The following is an 11,860-nucleotide window of genomic DNA, read 5'->3' on the forward strand; positions in this document are numbered from 1 at the left end:
TACCCATATACAATCACAGCATGTGTGCAAGTAAAGGACTCTTGCTTCTAAGTATCACACCTCACCCAAAAATGATTCTTGTAAGTCCTAAATCCACAATTCATCTTAAAAGTTGATTACAGTAAAAGTTGTCAAGGGTTACAGGACAGTGAGTAAGAACATTATTTCCACACCAAAATTAATTTTTTTTTCTCTATGTGAGTTCAGGGGAAAAACAAATGGATAAACCCCAACCATCCAAGGTCCATGATGTGGGGCATGCTCTGAGGGTCATGCTGAAGCAGTTTTGATAGTTCAACAGGTCTGAATGACTGCCAATCTTGCTGTTCCAAGCACGAAGAAATCTCTTCAGAATTCACATGGTGACATACTCTCTTTATGGTTGGGGTTCTGAGATCAGCAGTTCAGTAGGAGGGCTCTCCAAAGAAACTTCATCTGATGTGATCCCAGACCAAATTCTTGTGTGTGTTTGCCAGTACAGGGTCCAGCACAGTCCATTGCCCCAATCACTTTATGCACATGCTTGTGGTTCCAATTGTTGGGTCAGTTTTGTTTTCAGCCCTGTCTTCCATGCAAGCCAATGGTTGTTGCAGTCCAGCCCGATCCTCTCCACTCATTCTCAGCTCTCCTGCAAACCAGTGGGAGCTGCAGCCTAGTTGGGGCAAATTCCCATAACCTCCACCAGACCTGGTTCCCATGCATGCCACTATGTATCACAGACTTGTTCATTATGTCCCACATTCCACTTAGTGCTCCTGCATGTCAATGGTCATTGAAGCCTAGTTCAAACCAACCAGCCCCACTATCCAGTCCACACATACTGCCAGGTGACTCTGTCCAATAATTTCTGTCCCAGTCCTGCTTTTCATGCTCTCCAGTGGGAGTGGTAACCCAAGAGGGAGGTGCCCACTCTTTCTCTACTAGGCCACTCCAACTCTGGGATTATGCATGCTACAGATGGTTGTGGAGATTAACTTGACAGATTTATTCTCCAGTGCAAGCCTCTGCCAGCTGCTGCTGCAGAAAAGCCCAACCAACCCTATCCCACTCTAATTAAAGTTTGCACCAGTTGGAGTAGTCAGCCCCACCTGGCTTTTTCCTGATCTAGCTCACAAGTGTTGGAGCCCTGCCTGGTCTGGTCTGGTCTGCCCCCATCCCAAATCATGCTCTACAGTGGGAGTGGCTGTTCAGCAGGGGACACAAAATTTCCTGCTGCTGGCTTTGCTGCCTCCCTCACTCTCTGGCTCTCTTGTGTGCTAGTTGGGTCCTGTGGCCACAACTGTAAAGCTCACCTCGCCTTGGCATTCCATAATGTGCCCTGGTATGCGTTGTGAATGAACCTGCCCTGACCCACACTCTGTTCTGGTGCTCAGATTTGCCACCAGGTGATGTGAACTGCTTCAGCCTGGTCTCCCCCTGACCTATGACAATTGTATGCTGGTTGGTACCTTTCTCTTCCCTGGTCTGGGTTGCTGCCTATCTAGATTCTTCCGCTCACCTCCTTTGTGTCCCAACCAAAGAGTTTCCCAAACTCATCCATTAGAACTTCCTCCCTATGCCAGATCTTGTACATACTGGTGGGTCCATGGGCTAGTTCTACTTAGCTCACCTCTTTTTTTGGCAAGAATAGTGGTCTTTCCTTGCTGGTCTACAACCCAGTCTTGTTCTTACTGTTGGATGTTTCAGCCAAGCCAAGGCTCATCCATATCCAGACATTGCTCACATATGACCCAGTAGGGGCAGAGACCTAGCCTTGTCCATCCTATATCTACCCAGGTTCTCCAAAGCACCAGATGGTGCTGGCATCTAGCATGGTTAAGTGCACTCAGCCCCAAATCACACTTATGTCCAGGGAGATTGCCTGGATTCACTTTAACTTGGTCATCACTTGGCAGCAGTGACCATGGCCTGTGTCCCCAGCATTGGGTCCAGCCTGGCTGAGGACCCCCTACAGTGGCCAGCTGCAGGAGACTACACTTTTCCAAGCCCAATGATGGAACACTGGATGAGATTTTAATTCTATACCAATTTATCCTGGACAAAATATTTACATTTTTAGAGATCATATCAACAGTTGTATTTAATCAGGCAGAAACATTGTTCATAGGGTACAAGAGGCTAGGTATGCTTAAGTTTACATTTAGAAAATATTTATCTCAGTTAAATCAAAATATCAGGTGTTGAAATCTCTACTTGAATATTCATTGCTTGTGATGAACCGGCTCGACCAGGAGCAATCAGTCTGACAGGAATAGGACCCCGGGAACGGTGGGCAAGGATTCAGCAAGTGACAAACCGACACAACAATTCAAGGCAGTTGTATCTGAGTGCATGTTCCAAAAGCAAGGCATCAGTTTATATACAATAGACTTTGCAAATGAACAATTTTTTTTTTGCTTATTTATGAGGTTACATTTTTACAAACAATTATTCCAAGAAGGTAAATGGGGCTGTATAGAAAAAATTGTTCTCTAATAGCCGAGTGACAGACTGCAGATGCTATTTCTTGTGGACGCAGTTTGACACCAACTGCAGTTTTAATCATTAAGCAGATAGCTCTCATTGTGTTTTGTGCATTAAATTGGTTTTATTTATTTATTCATTTACTAATTAAATATTTATTTATTTATTGGAAAGACAGATATACAGAGAGGAAAGATAGAGAGGAAGATCTTCCGTCCGATGACTCACACCACAAGTGAGCCGCCCAACGACCGACGTTATGATGATCTGAAGCCAGGATCCAGGAAGCTCTTCCAGGTATCCACACATGTGCAGGGTCCCAAGGCTTTGGGCTGTCCTCAACTGCTTTCCCAAGCCACAATCAGGGAGCTGGATGGGAAGTGGTGCTGCTGAGATTAGAACCGGTGCCCGTATGGGATCCAGGCACATTCAAGGCAAGGACTTTAGCCACTAGGCCATGCCGCTGGGCCCCTTCCATTGGTTTTAATATTAATTGCCTATATTTCTAGTTTTTCTTCCTCTATGGCTTTTTAAGCTATAGATTTCTACTATAATCTTCTTTTTAGGAATTCTCAAAAATAGCCCCAGGTAGGTTTACTAAAGCTAGTGACTTGATAGTTTTTACCTCATACTGCTTGCTATTCTCGTCCAGTCTCCTGTCAGAAGGTTTCATCGAACTATAAAGGAACATTGAGCCTTTGACCCACATAAATTGTATTATTCCAGCCATCAAGATAAAAGCAAAGATTACAGACAGGAATGCCAAGACCACTAAAGATGCAGCCGAATCCAGGAGGCATCATTCCTTGAAGGTTCCACTTTGGCCCGACGATTTCTCATGCAGGCTGCACTGGAGGTGGCATGACAATTTTCAGACAATGTGTGGTAGCTTAGTAGTTCATGTCCTAGATGCTCCACTTCACTTCCTGCTGCCTGCTTGTGGCCTGGGAATGCAGTGGAGTATGGCTCAAAGCTTGGGACCATGCACACATGTGGGATATTCATGCCGAATAATCCTGGTTCCTGGCTTTGGATTGTCTCAGGCTCAGCCTTTGCTTCCACTTGGGGAGTTGAACCAGCAGATGGAAGATCTTCCTCTCTGTCTCTCACTATCTCTGAAATCTGACTTTCTAATAACAGGTAAATAAAGCTTTATTAAAAATAAACATTTTTGTGATGCATTTTGATGTATTTATAAATCACTGTGATGTTGGAATCATGTGAAGCCAAACTGTGTACATGTATTAAATATGCATTTAAATAACTTTAAATGGCTAAACTTATATATAACATTTATTCAATGTAAATTTTGAAAACTTTACTGACAAGTACACTTTTAGTCAAGTATGATGAGTCTCTATATAAAGTCCAATAAAAAAAAACCAGAAACAAAATTGTGTTGTTCTCAGTGCAGACTGAATGGCTGGGCTAATTCTCAACTCCAATTGATAAGTATGCCTGTGGCTCTGATTGAACCCAGTATTAGCTAAAAGCACTTCTCTGGAATCAGTCAGCACCCAGCTGGGTCACAGGAGCAGCTGTTGCCCTGCCCACATCTTAAGTAAAGGCTATAAAAAGCACCCTACAGGGCCCGGCGAGGTGGCACAAGTGGGTAAGTCCTCGCCTTGCATGCCCGGGATCCCATATGGGCGCCGGTTCTATCCCAGCAGCCCCGCTTCCCTTCCAGCTCCCTGCTTGTGGCCCAGGTAAGCAGTCGAGGACGGCCCAAAGCTTTGGGACCCTGCACCCACGTGAGAGACCCAGAATAGGCTCCTGGCTTCGGATCGGCATAGCATCGGCCATTGCGCTCACTTGGGGAGTGAGTCATCGGACGGAGGATCTTCCTCTCTGTCTCTCCTCTGTATATATCCGCCTTTCCAATAAAACATAATAAAAATAAATCTTTAAAAAAAAAAAAAAAACACCCTACATTCATAAGGTTTCTCCCCTTGTGTGTACCCTCTGATGTCTGATAAGGTTTGACCTATGAGAAAAAGCTTTTCCACAATGACTACATTCATATGTTTTTTCCCCAGTATGGATTCTCTGATGAGATCTAATGCAGGACTTATCAGAAAACATTTTTCCACAATCACTGCATGCATAAGGTTTTTCCCCGGTATGGATTCTCTGATGTGTAATGAGTTGTGACTTCTGAATAAAAGCTTTTCCACACTCACTACATTCATAAGGTTTTTCCCCTGTGTGGATTCTCTGATGTGTAATGAGTTGTGACTTCTGAATAAAAGCTTTTCCACACTCACTACATTCATAAGGTTTTTCCCCTGTGTGCATTTTCTGATGTCTAATGAGGTATGATTTACAAATAAAGCCTTTTACACACTCACTGCATTCATAAGGTTGTTCCCCAGTGTGGATTCTCTGATGTACACGGAGACTGGACTTAAGAGAAAAGCATTTCCCACACTCACTACATTCATAAGGTTTTTCCCCTGTGTGGATTCTCTGATGTGCAATGAGTTGTGACTTACGAATAAAAGCTTTTCCACACTCACTGCATTCATAAGGCTTTTCCCCAGTGTGGATTTTCTGATGCCTAATGAGGTGTTGCTTACAAGTAAAAGCTTTTCCACACTCACTACATTCATACAGTTTTTCCCCTGTGTGGATTCTCTGATGTGCACGGAGACTGGACTTATGAGAAAAGCATTTTCCACACTCACTACATTCATAAGGTTTTTCCCCTGTGTGGATTCTCTGATGTGCACGGAGACTGGACTTATGAGAAAAGCATTTCCCACACTCACTACATTCATAAGGTTTTTCCCCTGTGTGGATTCTCTGATGTATGATTAGGGTTGACTTATGAGAAAAAGCTTTTCCACACTCACTACATTCGTGAGATTTTTTCCTTGTGTGGATTCTCTGATGCTCAATGAGAGACACTTGCTTGTGAAAGGCTTTTCCACGCTCATTGCATTCATACGGATTCTCTGCACTTTGAAGGATCTGATTTCTAATGAGTTCCGACTTCTGGTCCATGTTTTCTTCACATTCCTTGGACACATACAGATTTTCTCCTGTGTCAGTTCTCAGTGTGGTGGTAAGGCAAGATTTATAGTAGCCAGCATGAATTGCTTCTCGCACAATGACAGGTTGCTGATCACATGGGTCTTTGTTATCATCTTGATCACACATAAGGACTATCCTCTTCCCACTGAAGCTTTTCTCTTTCCCATTGTGTTCAATGGACTGCTGACAAATGTGGATCTTGTCAAGATGACTGAGATTTTCCTTACTTTCAAGGTTGTTCTCAGGGACCTTAGAAGCATGCTTCTTTTCAAAAGGCATTTCATCATGCTTCCTGTGGGTAAAGAGGATTTAAAATAAACTGTGATGTCATTTCCTCTCTCCTTTCAAAAGGCATCAGATCTCTGAGCCCCTGCTTGGAGTTGCTTTCTTCCTCCCCTCTTCCATGTTCAACTGGTCAACTAACAAGTAAAATTTTGGTCTGCAACCTGTTTCCATTTTCTGTTTCTATACTATGTTAAAGGAAAGATTCACTGAGCTTTCCTGGTAACATTTGGTTTGGTGCACAAAATGGTATTTGAAAAAGAATTTTAGCTCTTATACAAGACCTATGAGGGTAGACTTAGGAAAGAGAAGACTCCACAAGGTTTATACTGAACCTGTGTAAATGACCTTAGGTACAACATGCCTCTTCACAAACATGAACACACCCACCTACACACTTACTCCCCAGCCACTTCCTGGTTCCAGCTAAACCTCAACATGGATTGTTCTTGGATAGGATACAGCACACAGCAATGTGAAGTGGAATTGGAGAAAGACTAGACTGAGCCAGGTTGCAACACATGCTGGTGGAAAATGAAGTGAGGTAAGCCATGGCAGTCAGCGCAATGTTGGTGCTGGACTCATGATCTCTGGGTACTGGAGATCCAGTGGGGCCCTGGTAGCTTTGTCTGGGCCCTTCGGCATAGCTGTGTGATGAGCCCAGTTTATGAGCCCCAGAGCTGTATGTGTTTCCTGGCCTGGGTGCTTGGCTGGCCAGTACTTTGGGTCCTGGGTCTGTGAGTCCTGGGGGTAGAGGGTGTGACAGGCCGGAATCTATGCTTAGGGTTGTCCCCCACACACTGGCCATATGGTAATTAAGAATGTTAAGTCCCTAGTTGTAGTGGAAATGTATTTTTGCCCTCTTTCACTAATCTTTAGGTCCCTCCTTCTGTGATGCACTTCCTCCCTAAACTGAATCAAGACTAAGTTGGAGCATCAGAATTGTAATAGGAATGTGTTACTGGTTGACATGTGCCATCCATTGAGAACTTCAAGACCACAGGATTGGGGCAGCTGATATCAGGCCTCAAGGTGAAACAATTAATAGAACTATCCTTAGGAAAGCCCCCTTGACCAGGTGTGAAAAGTAAGTGCCAGAGATTGTGAAGGCTTCTGTATAAATAAAGAGTACAGCTTTCTTGCCTTGTCCATTATGATCCTGAAACTGTAGTCATCCACTTATTTTTTTTTTATGCCTACTCCACACATCCTTCTTAAGTTCTGAACTTGGCTAAGCTGGACTCCTGCAATTGGCAGACAGCTGGATGTTAAGTGAGGCTGCCAGGGTACAAACCAGTGCCCTATATGATTCCAGTGAATGCAATGTGAGAGCCAGCCACTAGGCTACCATGCCATGACTTCAGGTTTGATCTTTTGATATGACTTATATAGATGACCCCCTCTACACTTCATACATGAGTTCAGAAAAAGCCAGTTTCTTCAGATTTGCCACTCATGTGGCTTCCTACCTCTGAGAGCTGAACAGCCAGAGAATGGCAGGTGTTTGAAGCTGTGTAGTAGTAGCTATTCCCTTGCTGGTTGAGAGACAACCAATGGGAAGTGTCTTACCCACAAGTTCCTGTACAGACAAGCAATGCTCAGAGGACACTTAAAAATGTGAGACCCTTCTGAAAAACATTGCTGTCTCCATTCAAGAGGCACACCATCTCCTGTCTCTCTCGCAAGAAATGCTATTTGATTCCCTCTGTTTTCTACATTCACCTGGGCACTTGGCAAATAAAATTGCTGTCTGCAAATTAAAAAAAAAAAAAAGGAGAAAGAATGAAATCCTATTTCTATTGTATATTGTTGGGGTATGTTTTAAAGTGATGTTTGGGGATGATTGTGAATGATAAGTTTGATAAGTAGAGGGGTGGATGGTTATGAGATATTTAAATGTTTGATTGTTTGGAGAGATGGATTAGGTAGTTATGGTGGGGAGGGGTGGGGGAGGGGTTGTGAGAATTGAGAATTATAATTTATGTAAATGTTGAGTTTGTGGTTTGTGGTTTTAAATATGATAGTTGATAAGATTATTGGGTAATGTGATTAGGATATTGTTAGAATTTGTATTTGGTGGATTTAGTGTGTAAGATTTGTTGTAGTGTAGTTTAATGTGGTAGTGTTGGGTGATTTTATTTTTTGGGTTTAATGAAGAATAGTGTTTTTGATGATAAGTTATAAAATTTTTTGGTGTTATGGTTAGTGGGATTTTAGTTAGGTGTGGGTTTAAATTTAAGGGTGTTGTGTATTTTTATGGTTTTAGGGGGTTATTTAAGGATGGGGGTTAGTGTATGAGTTTTAAATGATTGTTGGTTGTATTTGAAATGGGATTAAGAGGTGTATAATTTTTTGAATTAAAGGTCTTATGTTGAGGGTGTGGTGGTGTGGGTTTATTGTGGTTGGGTTATATTGAAGATGAATGTTTATGTATATATTTATGTGTATGGGGGCCCCCCCTTGGGGCAAAAAAATTTTTGCTAAAATTAACCTATACATGAGAATAGAGAAAGCCTTGTCTCCACTTATTGTCCTTCTGGAAGAAACTCAAAGTAAAAATCAAATATAATTCCAGTCAACATTTACTGAAAGAAGTATCAGCTTCCCTGCTGACCTACCTGGAAGTCTCTGCTTCACAGATTTCTCCACTGTCCATGGTGCTGATTCTTGCTCCAACTTGAAGATCACATCAGGCTTTGTCATGGAGTACCCTGTTAATGGAGAATGATGCAGATTTTCCAAAATCACCACTAGTCCTACCAACTACTATAGTTTTTAAACTCCTCTTTCATTAGTAAATGGTACAGAAGTGTTCTGCTTAGGCATGACAGAACTTTACTCACCCACAGACAGCAGATTGTTATAGGTCTCAAGCATCACCTCCCTGTACAGGGTCCGCTGAGTATTGTCCATTGTCTGCCATTCTTCCTGGGTAAAGTCCACAGCCACATCTTCAAAGGACACCAACACCTGTAACAGCACATGTCTCCTCAGTTCTGGATCATTCAATAGAAACACTGACAGTGCATTCTCTGTATATTTGATTTGCAACTTCCATGTCTGCAGTTCAATTTACAATTCATACAGCATAATAGAATAACAGTTAAATGAAAATATCTTGTGCTGTATTACTTTGGCAATTCCAATAGTACAACAGAATATTCCTTATTCTCTTAAATGTTGTTTTCTCTAAAGATTTTCATTCTAATGAACTGTGGAAGGCATTGCTAGAATAGCTCTCCAAGTGGAAAATATGACTCAGTGTTTCCTTTATTGCCACTCTACTTTTCAACTAAATTAATATAAGTGACCATATTGGCACTGAGCTGAAATATTAACTCAGGACCTATAATACTAAGCTGAGTTTTATTCTTCTGTGTGTGTTCAATTTGCATCTTCTAGGAATGCAGCTTAATTTACAATCTATATGGCAATATAAGCTAAAAACAAAATAAAACATTTTGTCCTGTATCATGTTTGCAATTCTGAAGCTACAATTTCATTATTATTCTGTATCAGATTGTTTTCTATAATAAACATAAAATGAGTTCATTGTGCAATCTTTAGATACACATGAGCTAAATATCATGCTAGATTAGATAATTAAGATAAATGCTTACTATTGCACAAGATAATGAGAAAATTTTTGACTAGCTTACTAATGATTTTCTCATACATAGATACTTAAAAATATTATGAAGCAATAATAAAATTCAATTTTCTTTTTTCAAAGTGAAAATACTGAAAATATGTTAAAACTGTGCTTGCCTAAATGAGTAATTATTTCCTTCAGCTTATACTGGAATTAAATATATATAATATATCATCATATGTACCAATAATACATATCATATATGTACATACTCAAAAGTAAAAAAAATATGTAATACACATACATGTAATTCTAGTGTATAAATATAAAACAATATATATTTATTTCTTTTTTTCGCTTTTGAGTATGCACATACTAAAATTTCTACTTTGTTTTTGCTTTTCTTTTTATGGAATAACATAATTAAACTGAAGCTTTAATTTCTACATAGTAAACTACAGCTTAGGAGGGAAACAAATGATATTCTCATACAGAACTATCTTCTTCTGACAATTAGTTGGTATCAGGCAGTCACAGCCTGTCAGCTGAACAGAAGATATACACATAAGACAAATGCCATGCTGTAACAAACCTAATTTTTTTTCATTATTACTATTATTATTTTTTTATGTTCTGGAAGCCCTTTAGCATTTACCAGTTTTTTGAGTTTGCCTTTGGTTTCAGTAATTTATTTACTAATTTTAACATAAAAACAGTTCATGTAGCAGATATACATACATTTAACAGTATGATACATCTTTTGAATCTTGCCTTTTCCCCTGTTACTCTCTTAAGCATTTGAAATAACATGTTTTAAATTCACATTGTACTCAAGATCTTAATTTTTCAGTAAGTGATTCAAAGAATAGTAAAATGACCAATTTGATAGTTAAGCACTATAAATATAATGAAATGAAAACTTATGTTTCAATCATAGAATTTACAAACACATATCATTTAAAGTACAATAGGATATCATCATTTGCTGTGTGACAAAGATATAAATCAAAATCAACAAATCATGTTTACATCAATACTGATATATACGATTGTTTCTTCCCCACCTTTTTTGGTGTTGCTTGTGATTCTTTAAGCTACTCTACATAACAAAGTATCATATTTGTATATCTGTATTTAGGTTATTTCTGTTTTTAAAAAGATTTATTAATTTTTATTACAAAGTCAGATATACAGAGAGGAGGAGAGACATCTGATGATTTACTCCCCAAGTGAGCGCAACAGCCGGTGCTGTGCCAATACGAAGCCAAGAGCCAGGAACTCTTCTGGGTCTCCCACGCAGGTGTAGGGTCCCAAAGCTTTAGGCCATCCATGACTGCTTTCCCAGGCCACAAGCAGGGAGTTGCAACAGAAGTAGAGCTGCCGGGATTAGAATCGGCGCCCATATGGGATCCTGGCACATTGAAGGCAAGGACGTTTCCACTAGGCCACGCTGCCAGGCCCTGTATTTAGGATATTTCACTTAACATCTTGCAGTCTAGTTACTCTCATTGTGATTTAATACACAGAATTTTGTTTTCACAGCTGAATAACAGGTTGTTGTACACATATGCAAGTTTTCCTTATTCAGTTATCTAATGATGGACACCTCGATTCATTCCGCATCTTGTGTATTATGAATAGTGCTGCTTTAAAACAGATGGTATCTCTTTCATACAATGTGTTCATTAGTAGTGAGATTGCAAACTTACAGCAATTTTATTGAGATTTAATCATTTTTATTTTATTTAAGCTTTTTTTTTAAAGGTTTATTTATTGGCAAGTCAGATATACAGAGACAAAGAGTGACAGAGAGGAAGGTCTTCATCCGATGACTCACTGCCCAAGTGGCCTCAAAGGCCGGTGCTGTGCTGATCCGAAGCCAGGAACCAGGAGCACTTCCAGGTGTCCAATGCAGGTGCAGGGTCCCAAGGCTTTGGGCCAACCTAGACTACTTTTCCAGGCCACAGGCAGGGAGCTGGATAGGAAGCATGGCTGCTGGGCTTAGAACCAGTGCACATATGGGATCCCAGCACATTCAAGGCATGGGATTAGTTGGTGGTTCACTGTTCTGTATCCAGCAATCTTATTTTTAAACCTTTAAGAAATTTTATACTATTTTTCACGTGTTGACTTTATAACTCCATCAGCAATGTGTAAATATTCCCATTTTTTGCTTCCTCACCAGCATTTGTTACCAATGTCTTCCAAATAATAATAGCCATTCTGACAGGGTTGAGATATCTCATTGGGATTTTGATTTACATTTCCCAAATGGTTATATTTTGAGAACTATCTACCGAGGTCTTTTATCATCTCTTTACCGAACGGACGACATATGTGCTGTTAAGGTCACATGGAGCTTGAAAGATAAAAGTTGCCAATTTGAACAACACATGGAACTTGCTATGCCTGAAATTTGAGAAATTATTAAGAGTGCTATAGAAGACCAGGCGTGGTGGCCTGGGATCCCATATGTCATCAGTTCTAATC

The 11,860-nt window shown here is 40.5% G+C and overlaps 1 protein-coding gene across 1 annotated transcript; it reads right to left on the reverse strand.

Moving 5' to 3' along the window:
- Positions 1-4,393: 4,393 nt before the first annotated feature.
- Positions 4,394-5,775, reverse strand: LOC121166916 (zinc finger protein OZF-like; the record flags this gene model as incomplete). Its single annotated transcript, XM_040996262.1, is given in 2 exon segments — positions 4,394-4,409; positions 4,411-5,775. Coding segments are annotated over 2 exon segments (1,381 nt in total), but the record flags the coding sequence as incomplete, so codon positions are not given.
- Positions 5,776-11,860: the final 6,085 nt, after the last annotated feature.

This window comes from Ochotona curzoniae, unplaced genomic scaffold (genome assembly GCF_017591425.1).
Source record: "Ochotona curzoniae isolate NIBS_2020 unplaced genomic scaffold, NIBS_Ocur_1.0 contig_117, whole genome shotgun sequence".
In the NCBI taxonomy this organism is placed as follows: domain Eukaryota; kingdom Metazoa; phylum Chordata; class Mammalia; order Lagomorpha; family Ochotonidae; genus Ochotona; species Ochotona curzoniae.